Raw genomic sequence first — 19,991 nt, 5'->3', positions numbered from 1 at the left:
CAACGACTGTGGATCTGTTTTGGCTGAAAGGTGTACTGGAAACACAGTCCATGCACATATACATATATACATATATCAAGGGCTGTGAAGTTGTTAGCTGTTGCAAACACACACTTTTCGTGTGGTTGTAATTTCTCTCTCGTGTCTAACAGCAGGTCCCAGTGCTCCCACCTGTGGAGCCCCGTCAGCCTCTCTGCAGCTTAGCGTCTGGCTTTCCTGTTTCGGAAGCTGTCTTGGGTGGGGTAAATCAATGCATGGGTAAGTGTGTGTCAGAGTGCCTCTGCTATACCCACTCATACTCGTGAGCCACGGAGACGATGTCGTTAGGAGACGACCGTCCGAAGAAACCCAGAGCCCTGCTGGCCAAACATCTGCAAGGACATAGGTGGTGGGCATGCTACACGTAGTCAAGGCACCTGCACAGGTGGAACATCACAGGTGTAATGTAAAATCGATTGTGCTTGTGAGATGCAAAAATAAGGCAGATGCCGAATACCATGTCACCCTCTAAGCGTTGAAACAAAAACACTAACAAAATGCTTTATGAAATGCAGCTGTTAATAAAACATTCCATTTCAGATCTTATATTTTAGAAATTAAATGAAAAGTATCTATACTTAATAGCATACTTGGACGTGCTACCAAAAAAATACACAGAAAACAAAACAAGAACAAAACCACTCTAGTTTATAAACTACTATGAACTAATTTGTTAGAATTCTGTGACATGGAAGGATAGCCTTAAACTAGACACTCACAGACTCAAACCAGGAAAACCATCAATTGTCTGGCGATGAGAGGGAGAGATGGTCAGATCGGTACAGTCAAGTTTGAGGGCTGACAGTCTGCTGTAAGACTGACTATTGCTCTTGATATGAGTAGCTTCATGAAAAAAGAAAAAAAAAAATACATTCTACAGTTAAGTCAGCTGCTAGACTGATTCTTTCAAAATAATTTTAAAAGGAACAACATGAAAAAAACAAAAACCCCTCACCCCAATATTTGAAGGAAAGACAAATAAAGGTGTGGGTGAATCTAATACTGAGAAGGAAAAAGTGAAATGGTAAAGATTTTACTTTAATCTACCAGCATAGTGACCATGGTTATGATTATCCTTTATTCCTCCCAATACATGCACAAGTCCCACTGAACAGAAAGGCTTTTGCATATGTGAATCAGGGAGACCTCTCACTCATGCCCTAAATTGCAAAGATGACTCTGACAACCCCTTTCTTTCCCCCACAGTGAAGTATCACACACACCATTATTTGGATGAATGAGAAGAACTGCTATTATGATTCCTGAAATGGCCATGACTTTAACGAGCTCCACAGAGCCCAGAGCAGTAACAGTTACGATCGTGCCCATTTGCTTTATGATCTAACGTGAATGGGAAGCTAGCAAAATAAACAGCCAGAGAAACATCTTTTTTCAGATTATGCTTTTTCTAAAATGAATGTTGGTTGGTTGTAATGGTAGTATAATGTTAAAAAGAGACGTTTTCTAAATGTAGCGATTATACCTTGAAATCAGTGTTCCGAACAAGGGTGGGACACTGGTCCTTCCTAAGAACGGAAATATTTGACCAGCTGGCGGTTAGAGTCCTAGCAGATCAAAGTGGGAAAGACTGAAGTATAAGCAACTCCACTTTGCAGTCACCTACTAATCATGAGAAAGAGAAAGTGCATTCCACCTCGCCCCCCCCACCCACCTGTACATCCCTTTGCTCCATCCCCCGCCCCAGATTCAAGAAGTTCACAATTCTTTATGAAACAAACATTGCCAGGTACCGTATTTTAAGAGTCTTGAAACAACATTGTTGAACTCAGAGATACTTTGTCATATTCATATATCTTTCTCTTTTTTTATTGAATAAAGCAGCTTTGAAGCTTATCAGGCCCTGCCCAACAAAACATTTAGTCCAAAAAAATCTGTTACGAACTTTTTAACCTTGGGCTAATAGCCAAGTACTCTGTACAAGAAAAAACTGTAAAATATTTCATAGTTTTAATTCTGAAGCCTTTTTTTTTTCAAACTGGCATCCTGTACATTTCTTCTTTTTTTTTAAAAAAGTAAAAGTTTATAAACAAAATGAATATTAACACAAAAAATCAGGGACAAAAGTATTTTCAAGAACAAAAATGGGGGCACGGGAAGCTTATTTAAAACTGAGATAACAACTTAATGAAAATTAAGAATTGCATAGCGCTGTGAATTTAGCCTTCAGCAAAACAAAACAGAAGCTATTTGGTATTGATACAAATCCATCTATTTGATAGTTAGTCATCCAATATTATGTACATATTTTATATACTGAATGTCATTTTAAGTCCTGTTTTCCAAGTTCCATTTTTTCCATTGGTGGGTTTTGCTTTTCGTTGAAAAGTTTTTAAACAAAACACTTCCTGGCACTTGGCTCCAACAGAAGTTCCTCTGAACGTACACGAGCTGACGTTCTCCCAAAACGTCCCTTGTGGGCGGAAGTGCCTTTCTGCTACATATCATTCGTTAGAAAGTAAGATAATCCACAGTGCGAAGTGTCTGGGTCCACCGTGCACAGCAACACCAGGCTCAACCAGGCTGGACCGAGCATTCCCAAGCCAGGGCTCCGCAGCCCCGTCCATCCTCTGGTCTACAAGGTCCCAACGTGAGCTGGTAAAGCTTCAGAAAGCATGAACGAGCACCATGGTTAAAGGCCTCTTTGTCCCTGCACGCAGAGATTTTTGCATTTATTTTTCTCTTTGTGTTGTGTGTTGTGGTGGCTTTAAATTAAACCAAAAAATAAAAAATAAAAAAATAAAAAAAAAAACAAAGGAAAGGAAGGATAAGCACTCCAGGTTAGCAACGTCTGGTCATCGCACAGTGCTGGGCTGCATGTCTTCCCACCGCTTTTTTGTCGAAAGCGCGAGTCCCATCTGAAGACAGACGGCTGGATTTCCGCAGCTCAATTCACAGGGCAGGCCGGAGGGGAGCCCTGTGCTTTCCAGAGGCCTCAGGGTGGTTGAACTTCAGGAGGACCAGGGCCCCTTCATCGCCTCTGCTGTGCATACACGGGGTAGGCTAGCGTGACGTTGAGGGAGTCGTTGTGCTGCACGAGGGAGGTGTGTTGGTAATGTAGCACCAGTTCTTTCAGGGAGCTGTACAAGTTATAGGGCTCGGCGAAGCCGTAGCCGGTCGCCGTTTTGTTTATGACACAATGCTTTACCTCGCCGTCCACCCTGGAGAGGAGAGAGAACACACGCGTTTGACCTTGACCGGGACAAATCGTGACGCTGCAAGGTGTCTTTAACAAAATCATCCTCATCCAACAAGTACCCTGGCTGCTCCATGTGGGGACAGTCCCAGGCTACCTGGCAGACTCGCGGCTCTGTCACTGACTGGCTGAGGGACTTGGGTACATCACCCAGCTTCACTGAGCTGCAGGATCCTCATCTTTACACGGGTTTAAGAGGAACCGGACAGTAATGCGTGTGTCACAGGGTGGCTTTGGGAAATGAGATGATGTGCTTGACGGATCGCCTGGAGCGCAGTGAGCACGGCCCCGCGCTGTGTGCCGGTGAGTCGGTGTGGTTAGTGACTGACAGGCTGGCTTCAGGTGTCTACGTGTCTCTCCCTCCTGGCATCTACTCTCGTCCCTTGTCCTTACTCGAAGCTCTTCTCATGCCTCCTTCCTGTAGGGCTGCCTCTCTGCTCTAATGTTGGGAGCTCATGGAGCAGAATGTGCTTTTAGAACCTCGCTGCTCTGAAATGACGTCAGTGACCCCAAACTCCCTGTTCACTCAGAGCACTCCCTGGATGGTTAAGAAAGAAAAAGAAAAAAAAACATGCTGCAGGACAAAAATGTCTTCTCCTGCCCTGGGCAGTTTGGCTCAGCGGTTAGAGCGTCGGCCTGCGGTCCGGAGAGACCCGGGTTCGGTTCCCGCTAAGGGCACGTACTTCGGTTGCAGTTTGTCCCCGGCCCTGGTTGGTCGTGCGGGTGGCAGCCACTCGATGTGTCCCTTCACGTCGATGTTTCTCTCTCTCTCTCCCTTCCTCTCTCTCCCTCCCACTCTATCTGAACAAAAAATGGAAAAATATCCTTGGGTGAGGATTAAAAACAAAACAAAACAAAAAAACGTCTTCTCCTGGGTGTGATTATCTCAAGGACAGTGGCCAGGGTTCCTTGTTCTTGTTCTGACCTGGTCCTGATGGGGACTTCTTTGCCTGTGGGTGTGCTCTCACATGAGTTACCTCCGATTCTAACTATACTAGCCTTGGGAGGCAAAAATAAAAAGCAAGCACTGCTATTTCCATTTTAAAGACGAGCCGGGCCGGTGTGGCTCAGTGGTTGAGCATCGACCCACGCCCCAAGAGGTCGCCGGTTCGATTCCCGGTCAGGACACAAGCCCAGGTTGTGGGCCCGATCCCCAGTGGGGGGCAAGCAGGAGGCGGCTAATCGATGTTCTCTCTCACTGATGTTTCTCTCTCTCTCTCTCTCCTTTCCTTTCTCTCTAAAATCAATAAAGGGAAAAAAAAGATGGAAAAATAAAAAAAGACAAAGAAGTTGCTGAATTGGGACCCAAACCCCAATCTTCCGACTAAGAAGCAGGTTTCTTTCTACCAGACTCTATTAGACAGACTTTAATTTTACTTCCTCTCCTACACTGCTGTTCCACGAGTGTCCAGATTGGAGCTCGCCCCGCCCCCAGGCTGGCGGAATGACCCCCCCGAGCTGAGTGACAGGAGCAGCAGCCAGCGGGAGACACATACACCACAGAGCAGGCGTAGCAGCCGGGTTTGCTGCTTTCCCGGACCAGGAAAGTGCCGTCCCGCTTCCCCCGCAGCAGGTTCTCGGCCTTGTTCCGGTTGCTGCTCCCGACGTTCCATGTCTTCTCGTCGTGGTGGGGCAAGTCCTCGTCGTCTTCCACCAGCGAGTATTGGCTGCGGAGGGGGAGAGGATTCTCAGAGAAGTGCATGGGAGCCCCGGGCCTGCGCCTCTCCTCCCTGCTCCTGGTCTCTGCTCCCCCACAGCAGGGCCGACTCACCCCACCTCCCAGGCCGGAGTTTGTTCCCCTCCCGGGGAAGCCCCTGTAAGCTCCCGGACAGTCGGCGCGTGAGGTATACCCTTCTTGTTCTCCAGGGTAAGGTATACCCTTCTTGTTCTCCAGGGTAAGGTATACCCTTCTTGTTCTCCAGGGTAAGGTATACCCTTCTTGTTCTCCAGGGTAAGGTATACCCTTCTTGTTCTCCAGGGTAAGGTATACCCTTCTTGTTCTCCAGGGTAAGGTATACCCTTCTTGTTCTCCAGGCGGCAGCCAAGCTCAGGGCCCGCTCAGGGCAGAGAGGAAGGTAGTAAACAATCCTGTTTGTCCAGTTTAGATCAGGAAATTGATGGACCAGGAGGACTGCCAGTTTTCAAATAATTCGAACAAAACATATGCTTCAGCTTCAAAAATATACTAAACCTAATTGGGTCCTTTTTTCCCTAATTGTTCCAAAATTATGTTGGGATTTTTCAGACATTCGGGAATAGCATTATGGACAATGTGTCACTCTAGAGCATTATGGGGAAAAAATAGATCTGTATCTTCCTTCCCTACACTTTCCCTTTAAAAAATTCTGGATAATGAGACCGAGTTATACATTTTCTCCTGCAAGATGTTCCAAACTCAGTAAAATTCTCTAAATAAAGCAAGTCATGCATTTTCCTGAAATGAAAACAATCGCTCACTGCCTCCCATCTGCGGTCACAACTTACTCTTCAGTATTTTCATTGCCCAGCCACTCGTTTAACTTCTTCTGCCGAACACCTTTCTGGGTCAACCACCTGCAAGACAGTTTCGGAAAGAGAAATGCGTTCAGGACGTGTCCTTGACCTCAGCCATTACCAACCATCCCCTCACGGGGTCCCGTCCCAGCACTCACATCAAGTACTGGTCTCTCGTCTTCCTCAGCTGGATGAGGTCGGGTTTAATGCTGTTCATGCGCTTGTCGATCTCCCGATACTCGGCCGCCTGCTTCTTCAGGTCTTCCTCCAGCCTTCTCCTGCTGTCCACAATTTCACTGATTCGAGACTTTAACTTTTCATAATTATGCATAATCCTACAGGCAAGAGAAACGCATCTGTGAGCACCTGAGTTCATCGTGAAGTTTCCCCGTCTATGAAAAGGCTCAGTGTGGGGCCAGCTGTACTCCCCAGGGAGGGAATGCTTTCTCTTTTAATTATGCAAAGCACCAGAAATCCAGATCATTTCCGAGCAGTTTAGAAGGTTCTGGTTACTTCTTGCACAGGGACAAAGGTGAAACACCCGGCTGACCAACCTTTGTATTTCTTTCTCATTGCCTTCACGTTTAAACTTTTCGATATACTCTTTGCTGTAGCGCTCCTGGGTTTGGCACTGTTCTTCAAATATTTTTATGGTTTCATTAAATGCTTCAATAGCTGTTCTTTTCATTTGGATTTCCTGCAACACAGTATTAGTAAGACCACATCACACCTCTCATAGAGCAGGTCATTTCTTAGTGTGAAACAGCCCTAGTATGCTTTGTTAGCAAGGTGGGGCTCTGATGCATAAAACCCACCACAATACTGTCACGAAAGCACACATTTCCTCTGGGAATTATTCCAGTCTATGGAAGATGACTGCTGGACAATTTCCTAAGTTTCCATCTTTGCTAAACCACCACCACCACTTCATCAGCGGTTTACTTATGACACCCCTGTTGCCCTCTACTGGTCCCAGACACACAGGCCCAGAGAAGACTCTAGGAAGCATTAGCATTGCCTGTTCTTCATGGCAGAACCTATCATGGCTAAATTTCTCTTTCTGAGATTGGCCAAGTCTGTGGGATTTCCAATCTGAAAAGAATTCTTCATTCAGGAATTATGCCAAATCAATGTGGAACTCAAAGTCACCTCTTCATTTATCTTGTGAACTGAATGTATTATTCTGATACTTATAGGTTTCATTTCCAAGGTTTAGAGATACAATGAATACATTACTAGAATAATCAATAATAATTCACAAGTGATCTTTCAACCCCACATTACTGCAAAAAACTCAACCTTTCTTAGAAGCTGACTATAATACGTGTTAGGTTTTAATAACTAAGACTTCTAAAATTTTAATCTGATTTCACAGAAAACTCACCTGGGAAGTACGGGTATAATCCTCATATAATCTATCATATTCCCGACTTTTTTCTTGAAATTGAGTGTTATATTCATGTAATTTTTTCCCTACAGCTTCAATATTATCCTCTTTGACAACCTGATCCTAGAAGAATTAGAGAGAAGAAAAAGAAACTCAGTTAATAAGGTATTTAATCAATTAAGACCCATTTAACAAAATATCTGACATGGAAAAATCCTTAGAGTATTTTATTCAGCTACTCTAAAATTATAACTTAGTGATTACAAGTACAAAGCTTTTCAAATTTCATTATATGTAATTCATCTGCTTCAAAATGTTTCTAAGCATTGAAAGTATCTTATTTAAATAATAACATGAGTATTTGATTACCTGCTGGTATTTGGATACTGGATAAAGTAATTTCACATCCAGCTTGGGATTGTACTGAGCTAGAGATTCATTCCGGTAGTGGTTTATTAATTCAACCACAGAGTTGAAGGTTAATGGGTCCGAGAAGCCATATTTCCCATCTCGGTGAAATATTTTGATTAATTTGTTATTTCCTCCTTTCCTGTAAATGCAATATAAATATCATGGCATTATAATTTTCTTTAGAGAAATGTATTTTCATGTCAACTCAAACCAAACCCATTTCCCTCCGTTCTCTGACTCACCTTAGTGTAAGAGTATAATCACCGTGCATTTTAGTAGATGCGTCTCGTACCAAAAAGGTCCCATCAGCTGTGTCTCGAAGTTTTTCATTTACTTCTTCCCTGAAGTAAAAGAACATAGGACAGTGCTCACCTCGAGGATTTAATGACTGAAGGTGCATTTTTTTTCATAGACATTTTAGAGCAATTTTGGATTCACAGCAAAATTGAGCAGAAAGTACAGAGAAAGCCTCTGTATTCTCTGCCCCTACAGATTTACACTTATTAATTCCATTTTCAGAGCTTAACAATTTATTCTTTGTTTATACAAAAGAAAGTTACAACCCCCATCTCATTATAGACAGGTGCATGGGAGTTTAAAAAAAAATGTCTACTTTCACTATTCGTATAACTGTGGTACAACGTTTTATTTTTTAAGCAAACTTGTTAACAAATCAGCAAAGCAAGTCATGACCCCAAAAAGGTTTCCTCCCAACTCCTCACCCCCCTTAACAAAAGCAAAGACTAAAAAGGCCACTTTATCTCGTTACGTGAAGATGACAGTATGAATTCTTTGACAGGGCGTGACTGCACGCTGCCTGTGAGCGGTGTCACTCACTCTGGGGCTTCCCTGCCATCTCTGTCAATACTGAACTTCTCGGGTGTTTAATTTCCTGTGGCATCCAGCACCCACAGTCCTCCAGTGGCTCAGTGACTCCTCCGGTCGTCTTTGGAAGAGGACCAACAATGCTTCAGTGCTTATGTTGGATGATATCCTAAAACCGGAACTTAGCAAGCTGGTGCTTTTCTTTCTCTCAACCTAAAACTCTCTATCTCTAGTGGAAACTAAGCCTTTCTGTAGGCTTACCTCGAGATATCTCCCCAGTACCATTCAGCATCTTGTAAGGACATATTGTTATTCATACCGTTGTTGGCTACAGTAGTGGGTTTCGGTGGTTTAGGAGGCAGTGCTGAAGATGAAGGAGAAAGAGAAAGTTGTTTGCAAACCCAACTACAATGAAACATTTTAAATTAGATGCAATTTCTTTAGGTAAAAGTAGAGTGTGAAACACAGCAATCATTCAGATTTCCGTGAAACAGTTTTATTTAAAAATAAACAAACAAACAAAAAAACCACAAATCTTGCTGAGTATGGCTCAAAGAGAAAAGAAACTGAAAAAGAGAACAGCTGAGAGACTAACAAATGAACCGGGCTAGCCACTTGAATGAATTTCAGAGTAAATCCAGAATCGGGCTATTTTCTACTTCTAGGTTCTACTTATATTTAAGTTTCATGCCTGGTCAAATCCAGCTAAAGTCAGAAACCATGCACAGATGAGCAGGAAAATCACACGGGTTGGCTTCAATTTCCTCCTCTTATTTAATAATCAGAGACAAACTCAGTTTCTGCCCTCCACAAATGCTGTGGTAACGAAGCCCATCTACAGCAGTATGTTTTAGGAGGAGAACGAGGTTTTTCTAATCTTACTATTTCAGGCACTGTTCTGCCAAAAGCCACTTTAAGAAACTCATCTGTGACCTGAATCTCCTCAGTGTTTGTGTTAATATTCTATTGGAGAAATCATGTTCTATATGCCGACTGATTAAAAACCATATTCCTCTTCCTCAATGTCAAATCAGTATTCATAAACCAACTGGTGACAAATGAAAGGCTGCAGTGTTTCTGAAATTTCTTAATTGGGAAGTGGGCTAACACAGGGATAAAATCATTTAGAAAGCAAAATAAATGTAGGATTTTTAGCTAAATTCTAAGTCATAAGTTTTAAAGCACAGTTACTATTTTAATTTTTATAAAAATTATTTCAGGAGTCTATCAAGAATATTTTAGAAAGACTAGGACTAAGGAATGGAGAGCCAACTTATTTTCTCATTATAGTATCTTAATATCAGAGAGAGGAGGCAAAGTCTCAACATTTGATCTAGCAGTTTCAGGGTGTCTAGAACTGAGTTGCAATCGTTGCTACATTTTACACGCTTTCTAAAATACCAAGTGTTATCCCTGCAAAGTATCACCCTGTTCTCTTCCACTGTCAACAGAGAAAAGCAGCACAAAGGAGGCATCACTTTAATTAAAGGAACAATATACAACAATGTAACTCAAATAGCAAAAGATCTTAACAAAAGACACCAGTGAAAAACTGGCATTCCGTTCATATCCATTCAAGTAAGAATAGGCATTTATCACATACAACCTGACCTGCTTGCTTCCACAGGCAGGCAATTTGTTTCATTTTCAAGACATGATCAAACTAATTCTTATTAAATTAGAACAAATGAATAAAAATAGAAATCTAAAGCGGCTCTGTTATAGGAGTTGTCAAAAAATAATAATAATAAAATGCCACAAAATTAACTAGCTTTCTATAAGAATACTGCAGTATTACCTGGTGGATCCATTTCTATATAAAACATCAAGTCTGTGCCACAATTTATATCTGTCTTAGCATATTCTAAATCCAGGTCTTCCATATTCCAAACAGTGTTGTACATTTGTGCGAGAGTTTCCTTGGCTGAGCTCAGTTATAAGAAAAGAGTCCGGCTTTCTTTGTAATGGTGCCTTGGAATTCATTTTAAAACCTATAAGGGGCTGCACTGTAACCTATTACATCACACACCTCAGCCAATCAAGTCAGAAAAATGTCACCAGACCACTCCTGCTTCATCATTTCTCTTCTACACCAGCCTTAGCACAATCCCAACCTCGCTAAGAACCTACATTTAATAGAACTGCAACATATACATGCTCATCATTTCAAAAGGTGTTTAATTTGACTGTTCTCCTCTAGCAGTGAGTTTTCTAATTCCTTTTTTATTACTCCTTGCAGCTTGGTACGCTCCGCCGTTGGCAGGTTGACAAAAGCTGATATGCTGCGGCACGTAGCTTTCTCCCCCTAGTGCATCTGGGTTTTTAGATAGTCCGATCATTCCTTGGTTTCAAAATCTTACAGATGCATCAGAATGGCATATTTAATGTATATGTCACAGTTCAACACCTCCCATATATATTAAAAGCAGAAAGGAGACTCTGGATATTTAATTTCAGTCCTACATAATTCACTGAAAACTCAGAACTTAAAACACTGTCACAAATGTACCACATTAGAAAGCGCAATTAAAAGGAAATATACAGGCAAAAATCTCCTCCTCTACTAAACATTGCAAAGTCAAAACTGCAACTAACATTGAAGATTCTTAACAGGAATGAAGAGGTCTGTTAGAAATAATCAACATAACCGTCGACACTGCAGAGAATTTTAATGTTACTGTCTAACAAGACTGGTCAAGGTAAGCTGTTCATATATATATCCAGAGGAGGGGTACAGTTATCCTGGCAAAGTATTTCTCACTAGTGAACCCATCCTCAGGTTTATTGTGCTAATACTGCTTGGGGTGGAGGTGGGGGTGACGTAATCATTTTCGGGGGGCTTTTATCCTCTCTATGTCAAATGCCTCACATGGAGGATGAATATTAGTATTCCTTCTTAGCAGTATTTAATGTAGAGAAATCAATTTCCCTATAAACCTAATTATTAATCTTTGTTCTTTAAAGCTGTTCTGCATATAATCCTGCTGCTCTTACAGGAGCCTAAGGTACATTCCCCTTGTGAAATGGTTTCTCTTTATGATGAGAGGGGAGAAGAGGGGGAAAAGGTGCCCCCTCCCATGTAAATGTGGCTGATTTAAAAAACTATAGTGGGCTTTGTGATCTACATTAAGTATTTGTATGAGGGTTTAAAGAGCACAGAAACCCAAAAAATGTACTCTGAGACTTTCTACAATTTTGGAATCATAAAATAGCAGAGCAAAGGCAGGCCATTCTCTGAGCACTGTCCACTTGAACCTCTCTCTAGTTTAATTCATTTTCCCATTAACCATGAAGGCAGACTTGGTCTATACCCTCCCACCCTCTCCCACTCACTTTTCTATTTGCCTAAAGGTTTAAGTAAACCTAAATTCAAATTTAAATAAAAATGGTTAAAGTGTTGGTGGTGGAGGGTGCCCTCAAATAAGATTCAGAAAGAAATCTATCAGTTTAATAAAAATATTGATCCCCCCAGCCCCCAAGGAAGGGAGAGAAATTCTCTGGGAAGCTGTGGAGCCTCCAACAGAGGGCCACCCGGTGCCTGGGAGCGCTCGGTGCAAGTCAGTCCTGCTGCTGGAGCCCATGTGGCACCGGGACCTAAGAGGAGGGCAGGGAGACAGGTGATTTTCCACGTCTCTCCCGCCTGGCCTGGCACCAACTTCCAGTCAAGCACTCTGTAATTACCTCCTTCCCCATTTCCAACCCAAGTCCATCTTTCCCTCACGCTGTGCCCCTCGAGGAAAGGGGGAGTAGCTATCTCCCCTAATCTGCCATCTGCCCTCCCCAGGGAGTGCCTAATCTCTTCTCTCACTCACTCACTCACACATAGGAACCTTTCACAGAAGTACACCCCCCGCCCCAAGCCTCACCAAAAACCCCAGTGCAAGAGCGAAGGGGCAGAGACGTGCACAAATTGAAAGCAACTTACTTTGCAGGTTATGCATTTCAACGGTTTCTCTTTGAATGCCTGTATCCGACAATGAAAAAAAAAAATCCAAAAAGCTATTCTTCCAGCAACCAGCCCAGCCCCCGCGTCTCCCCCCACGGCTCCGGCGGCAGGAGGTGCTCGCGCCCTGCCACCTCTCGGGACCCCCGGAGACAGCGGGAGCGCGGCCCCAGCTGCGCCCTCGCAGCCCAGCTGCGCCCTCACGGCCGGCTCCCCGCGGAGACAGCCGCTGGCCGTGCGGACAGAGCTGGGGAGGGAACCGGCCCGGGTGCTCGCAAGGCGCTCTTAGATAAAGATCGCGGCTTCATGATTAACTTGGGCAGGTTCAAATATTTGCTGAGCTAGGGATTTCGGGGAGGGGAGGAGAGCCCAAGTCAAAGTCAAAGTTGTCATCTGCTAACAAGTGGCCAATGCCAGCCCAACTCGCTCATTTTCAGCGAGGAAATGAGAAGGCCATTGTGCGGGGACCTAAAATAGTCTCTCGCTGGCTGCGGCGGCGCGCTAGCTGGCTCGCAGGGCTCAAGTGGCCACAGTGAAGCGAGGCACTATGCGCAGCCAAACACAGGAAGTGGCTGAGCTAGTTCAGCAAAAAATAGAATCAAAGCCTTGCTTGTAAAGGCCTGAACCTCTCGGAATGGCCCAGAACACCATGCCTTGCTGGAGTCCACCTCCTCCCACACACCAGCACAGGCAGCCCGCAGGTGTAACAGGAAAGCCCTATGTAGCAGCTGGGCAGGGAACAGGTTTAAAAAATATTTCGTAGTCCTAGGGAAGATTATTCTACCTCTGCATGGAGATTCCACAACCATGTGAAGACTGGAAAAGAAAAAAAACCCACTCTGCAGCTATTTTTATAAAGTCAACTTCAACTCGGGCTTAACTAGCTATAAGACTTGTAATCATTAAGAGGGGTGTCTGCATTGGGTTCAGGTGCCCACCACATGGAGCCAAGGACGGGAGGGCAAGCAGAGTGGAGTATCTCTTTGGAGGATTTTGTCCTCTATTTGAGAAAGGTGCAATGAACCCGACTTCGTTGGCTACTATATAAAGAATTAAAATTTGACCTAAGAAAACTTTCACTTGCATTAGCCTCACTATTATCCCAAGAACCAAAACAATGTGAAATCAGAACCACTACCTTTAAAACCAGAACGTAATTCAGAGAGGACTTTGAGCAGTTCCCTCACACTGCATGTGGACACATCCTGAGCCGGGGTAAAGTGATCTGCACACGATTATAGACCAGAACTCCTTTTCCTTCACCCCCTGGCCCTGCTTGCTCTTCACGTCCCTCTGCCACAGAAAGTAAAAATTTACAAATGAAACTGAAGCTAATTTCTTCTAAGCCACATGCCAAAAATTTCACACTTGCAGCAAAACTGACTTTTTGTTTTCTATTTTTAGCTTATCTAATTTTTTTTTTAAAGCTACCTTCTGATTCTCTTTGAAGAAATGTGGGTTCTGTCTATAATACCCTCAGATTCTGTACGGAAAGTTAACCCGGTGGTCACATGCAGTAATAAAAAAGACGGAGGTGCTGATATGAAGTCACCTGGGCAGGACCCAGATTCAAGTGAGCTGCCACGTCTGGGGAGTGCTGCTCAACTCACACGACAGTGACTTCACAAACTTTCCTTTGGTGTAATGGATGTAATGCGAAAAACCTCCTTTTCTAATGGGGGAAAAAACAACAGCAGCCAAAAACAAGTACAGAGTATAAGTGAATCTTCCAGCTCCTGGTTTACAGGGACACGGTTAGTGCAGAGAAACCAGTGCATCTTGAGAGGCATAATCTTGCTCTATTTCAAAAACAGTCTTTCTAAAGCTGGAAACCTTGAACACATACCTCAAGCATACCTGTCTGGATGCACATGATGATTCATGTCAAAACCTTCTAAGATTAAAATGCTCTCTAGTCCAACAATATATTTTCTGTTTCAGAAGAAAATTATCCACTGGAAAGCAGTATACCCTCTACTTACAGAAAAGTCTTAAAATAGATTTATAAACTTTGCTTCCAATTTCTCACAATATGCACAATCATCTACCATAGAGGTTCTATTATATTACTGAAAGTGTGAGCTGGGTCTTTTCCCATTCAATTTCAGTCCTGGAAAAGTGATCTGCAAGACACATGCTCTTTATTAGCTTAAAAAGGGCGCCCTCTGCTGGTAGAACGGAGTCAGCGACTTCTGCTTGGGAAAAAATGGGCAAGTTTCTGTACTTTCCATTCATCTTATACTATGTCCAAAATTTCACACAAAATAAACACAGTTGTCCAACTGTCACTTAATCTATATGACTCACTAACAAATAACTAATAAATTGAATTCACACATGCCATAAAAACTTAGGAAATATTTTTCATGTGAAAGAAAACATTCGTGTCAATTTCAGCATTTATCTGAGACCCAAAGAGGCAGCCACATTGGGAAACTCACATAATTAAAAATGAACTTAGCCTTCTGAATTCTTCAAGACAATATGTCTTATTACTTTTCCTTTCCCCAAAGTTCAGTAAAACTCATTTCAGAGGCAAAAATAGGCCATGTTTTGCTTCTCAGCAGGTCCCTTAATCACTAAAATATGTTTGAAAGTTATAGGCTGAACATTGTATTTATATGTGCAAATCACCATCAAATAGTGAATGTTTCACAACTACCTTTCATTCTGCACAACTTCTTACAGGTTTTTGTGGGTTATCATTTCTGAACAAAAGACCACTTTAAAAAAATCACTGAGAAAAAAAATAAATGAGTCCAAATTGCTGTTTAAGGGTGAAATGAATGCCTCCCTTTACACTTTTAACTTAAGACAATTTAGGACAGAAGGACTTTTAGGGATGATGCAAATCCATCACCCATATCCAGCTCTCCTAATGACGCTGCACTAAGAAGAGAGTCCATTTGAATTTCTAAATAAACTCAGGTTTATGTACGCACAAAAAATGACACACTCTACAGAATATCTGCAAAGGTGTGCCCATTGCTTAGGGGAGCAGGAACGCCTGCCCATCATGTCTCTCTCAGACACTGTCCCTTCAAAGAGAAGGCTGCCCTGTAAAAACAGAAGTAAAACTGAGCTGTACTCCAACATACGCACCCCGAAATATGTCTCTTTTTCAGAGCACAAGTAAAACTTCCTATTTTTCAGTACATATAACCCTGGATGGCTTGCCTCTGTTTATGCCCTACCCATCTAAATGTACGCATGCATTCCCCCCAAGGTTTCATTTCTCACCTTTGAAACAACTTCTATTAACATCAGACCACATTTTCAGCTCAACAAAAAACAAATCAGAGAAAAGTAAAACTCTTTGAAAAGTCATTTCACTCTACCTTAGTGCTTGCTTTAGTCTTGGTTGAAAAGCAAGCCCAGAGCATTTAATACAAGATTTATGAATCAGGCTCTTTAGGATGAATGTTTTGCAATGTGCCAGTGGTTAAAAATTAACTCTGACAGGTGTAGATGGGTGGGGGTGAGGGTGGGGGGGAGAGTGATTTATTTTCCACTCTGGACTTGAGGGTGCAATATCAGACTTCAATTAGGCTACATTAATATTTCTGAATGTATCCATGACATCTGAAATATGTAAATACACTTACAATGGGTTTCATTCAAAGGCACCCCATGTTAACTGGACCTGTTTTTACCTTAGTTGCCCTATAGCAATCTACTTTAGCTACCTAAGTATCAGTAGGATAAACACATGCAGATTCAAGAAACCTGCTGTTTCAGCTTTACTTTAAGACTTGCAGTAACAGAGGGCACAGCACTTACTCTGTGCTTAACCCCTCGAACCTCTGCTTCCCTGCATGAGGGGAGAAGCCTTGCTTTGCAGGTTTGCTGGGTGCATTAAATGAGGTGTGTGACAGTTCTTTAAAATATGGAATGTTTATTGAAAATTTTTAAAGTTGGATGATTATCAGTCTGTGCCCTGTTCTGTGCTAGAAGAGCCCAAAAGGAGAAGTGGCCTTTGCCCCTGAGAAATGTGGTTGAGCGGGTAAGAACATTGAAGTGTAAGAGGACGAGGGGCTTCGGGGCAGACCTGCACATCAAGCAGGGGGAGGGCCCCCTTGGGCACAGATGAAGTGGATGGCACTGTCTAGGCTGCTGTGTACAGTGGTACATTCTGTGCCCTGAACAAAGGCACCTGGGCAAAGTGGCAGAAGAAGCTCGTATTAAATCCAGGGCCCTCCACTCACCATGCCACACAGAGAGGAAAGGGCATCCGTCATACAAGGGCACCTCCTCCCTCCAAGCATGCACCCACAAGGCAGCAGCTGCCCAGTGAGTGTCTCACATCTGCATGGAAGCCCCTGCAGGCTCCCAGGGCCTGTCTCTGCCGGCTAGGAACAGGGGTCAGCGGGGAGAATGGCCCGACAGGACTCCGACAGTGCTCACCAGGGACGGTGGGTTGGAGCTGCAGGGTGAGGCAAGCCCGGGGAGGGCCTTAGAAACTAGAATTAGCGCATCGGACAGAGACCTACTGTAAGGTCACACACCAGCACCGATCACCTCATTTACTTCTCACAACAACCGCGGGACAGAGGCATTATCCCAATCCACAGACGGGAAAACGGTTTGGAAGGCTGAGTTACCTGATAACGAACTTGGCAAGTAAGTAGCAAGAGCTGAAATTCAAACCCAGTTCTATTTGCCTCCCATGGTTCTTTTTACTGCGAAACTGACGTAACTGACGGAGGGAGGGATTCGGAGCCTTATCCCAAAAGTTATAAAAACTGCTATATGGCCCTTTACTATCTGTGACCCAGAGGCGCAAATTACATGTATTTTTAGTTTATTACTTGCTGGAGACTTCAGAAGTCTTCTGACTGGACCCTAAGGAGCACCACTGTTCAGGAAGGTTCCAGAAGCCCAGGCCCAGGCAGTAGGGGCAGCAGACAGAGCTGCAGTCAGGAGCCCCGGAGCCCTCCCCACCCAGACCAGGATGCGGCCCACGTGGAAACCCTTAACCTCTACGGGCTCCACTTTCTTCGTGGGCACATGAAAAGCTGGGCAATGCTTCCAACTCTACAGTGATGCTCTATGGCACTGTCTCTGAAAATACTTCCTGCTCTTTATTTTCTGATAAGCATATCAAGACTTTTTTTTTTACCCAAAGTCAAACCATCTTCCAGTGCCACATATTAGGCCCCTGTACACCCCCCCCCCCCCATGTCCCCTTCTCCCTGGTAACCACCATTCTGTTGTCCGTGTCTAGGCATTTCAATTTAATATTCCACGTATGAGTGAAATCATATGGTTCTTAGCCTTTTCGGACTAATTTCGTCAAGCCATTATTTTTGTACTTTGCAATTTATCTTGAATAAGCCTTTGAAACTCCTTGAACTGAAATCCTATTTCTCCTTCCCCTACTCAAACTGCACCTATGATTCAAAGTCCACCTCAAGTCTTATTTTTGCTATGAGCTTTTTCTGATACTCCTTTACTCTAAAAAGGTACCAGTCACATCCCTAAGATTCTTTTTGTGCTGCCAGTACAAATCCTCGATCCAGCATTCAATCAGACACGATGTCACCTGGGTCCCGCTCGAATTGACAGGCTGCCTCAAACGTCCTCCGTGTTGCCCACCCATTCAAGTTCCATCTGGTCAAAACCAACCAAAACGGCTCTCTGCCCCCACAGTCTTCCTACCCCTTCCCACAAAAATCAGTCGCATGTTCATCTCCATTCACAATAATCAAGTTATTGCAAATGAATGACTCAGGGCCGTTGATGGAGACGCACAGGTACTGTTTCCAAAGCGCTATGGTACTAGCACATGCTGAGGCAATGACGGAGAACTCGACGGAATGTGATATTCCTACCAGGCTAAGAAACCATTTCTCTAACCAAAGGCCTCTTGCCAATCATTCTTGGGGTCATTCTTGAATACAAAGGTGTTCAGGATGAGGCATTTTTGCTGGGATGTGTAGTCTATTTTCACAAGTGAGAGACATTGAATCCTCTGTTTAATTCCAAAGGGCCTACAGAATTTCAAGAACAGCTAAGAGATATCACACAAAGGAAAGAAAATGGCTCAGACCAGGGTTTAAGGTGACTTGGATTCATTTTTTGAAGGCGCTGCATGAATCCTGAGATGGTCTAGCAAGCGTTCAAGGCTTCATTTATCATTCTTCAACAGAGCTGACGGAAGTAATCCACCTTTGAAACTGGCACACCAATTTCTTATAGAAGAATGTAGATAGGGTCTACTATATAGCAAGCAGGTTATTTTTTTTAAATTCTCACCCAAGGATATTTTTAAATTGATTTTTAGAGAGAGAGAGAGAGAAACATTGATCAGCTGCCTCCCGTATGTGCCCCGAACAAGGATCAAACCCACAACCTAGGTACGTGCCCTGATGGGAATTGAACCCCCAACCTTTTTGGTGTCGAGTACCATGCTCCAACCAACTGAGCCACCCGGCCAGGGCCTTCAAGCAGTTTTAAGTGTGCATTATGAAAGCGGCTGCAGATGAATCTTTTCTTTGGCAGAATTAGGCAGAAAACAACACAGATATTTAACCACTTTACACCAGTCACTCATTAACTCCACCACTGCTCCGACCACACCCCGTTTAGTGGAATTCTCAAAAATTCCTTGTGATGAATTCATGTGTGGGTATCTGCCACACCCTGGACGGCGTTTAGCTTCCATGTCTCCCCTCTCCAGAGGGGAGCCACCGAGGAGACCAGGGCACAAGCACCCAGCCTTTGCTGCCAGTAGGCCCTGCGCCCCCTAGGATCCGAGACAGATGCCACACTAGTCAGGGGGAAGTGAAAGATCTGCTTCCCTCCCACGCAGGTGATTAGTTTGGTGAAGGCCGGACACCAGTGGCTGGCTAGTGTTATATTCCACACCTGCCCCAACCCGTTATCACAGGTACTTTTTTTTTTAAATCCTTACCCTAAGATATTTTTCCATTTATCTTCAGATAGAGTGTGAGGGGGGCGAGATGGTGGGAGAGGGAAACATCAATGTGAGAGAGAGACATAGATTGGTTGCTTCCTGCACGACCCCGACCAGGGCAGGGGACCAAACCGCAACTGAGGTACGTGCCCTTGATCAGAATCGAACCCGAGACTCTTCGGTCCCTGGGCTGATGCTCTAACCGCTGAGCCACACCGGCCAGGGCATCACAGTACTTCTAACACATCACTGCACTCTTTCCTCCCGAGCCCAAAGGCAGCCTCTGAGCGTCACCACAGAGCTCCAAGGCCCATTCGCAGATGACCCGGTGGTCACAGGAGACGCAATCGTTGGGCCACCCCCTGTATTTTAGCCCCAGGCCATCCCTGTGGATGGATGTCCCTGAGGCAGTTCACAAACCATGCAGGTCTGGCTGTGATTTGGAACACACCTCACTTCTGCTGCCTCTCTCACCTCTGGAGACCATACTTTGGGCCTGTCCACAGAAGCCCTGCCCAGCATCTGCCTGGTTGTATCCCACCCCTGCAGGTGGGTTTCAAGCACAGGCCCTCACCTCTGCCTACCCATCCAAATGCAAACAAACGCCCCTGGGCCCGGAACACCTAACAGCACAGCTGAAGCCTCCACTGCGTGGCACGGACAACTGGGTTCCCCAGCCACACAGAGACAGATCTGGTCATCACACGAGCTGCCTCTGATGTTTCATTTAAACTCCAGGCATAAACTAAAAGTACAAGCAACA

General features: G+C 44.0%; 1 protein-coding gene across 7 annotated transcripts in view; it reads right to left on the bottom strand.

Annotated features, from left to right (window-relative positions):
• Positions 1-1,738: 1,738 nt before the first annotated feature.
• Positions 1,739-19,991, bottom strand: part of PIK3R1 (phosphoinositide-3-kinase regulatory subunit 1) — an 84,992-nt gene continuing 66,739 nt past the window's right edge. For 5 of the 7 annotated variants that reach the window (XM_036280914.1, XM_036280907.1, XM_036280910.1 and 2 more), the window contains 9 exons: positions 8,631-8,733; positions 7,787-7,885; positions 7,503-7,683; positions 7,131-7,256; positions 6,301-6,443; positions 5,905-6,081; positions 5,738-5,806; positions 4,750-4,920; positions 1,739-3,218 (listed from right to left, as the gene is read on the bottom strand). In XM_036280914.1, the coding sequence (XP_036136807.1) occupies positions 3,029-3,218; positions 4,750-4,920; positions 5,738-5,806; positions 5,905-6,081; positions 6,301-6,443; positions 7,131-7,256; positions 7,503-7,683; positions 7,787-7,885; positions 8,631-8,733 (1,259 nt within the window). In that variant the 3' untranslated portion in view covers positions 1,739-3,028. Of the gene's footprint in view, positions 3,219-4,749; positions 4,921-5,737; positions 5,807-5,904; positions 6,082-6,300; positions 6,444-7,130; positions 7,257-7,502; positions 7,684-7,786; positions 7,886-8,630; positions 8,734-10,167; positions 10,763-12,294; positions 12,438-19,991 lie in introns of those variants that run through there. The other 2 variants (XM_036280913.1, XM_036280912.1) reach the window with 2 other exon arrangements.

Source organism: Molossus molossus, unplaced genomic scaffold (genome assembly GCF_014108415.1).
Source record: "Molossus molossus isolate mMolMol1 unplaced genomic scaffold, mMolMol1.p scaffold_m16_p_3, whole genome shotgun sequence".
Taxonomy (NCBI): domain Eukaryota; kingdom Metazoa; phylum Chordata; class Mammalia; order Chiroptera; family Molossidae; genus Molossus; species Molossus molossus.
Note: the sequence above shows the minus strand (reverse complement) of the source record. Positions and strands in the feature narration are given on the sequence as shown.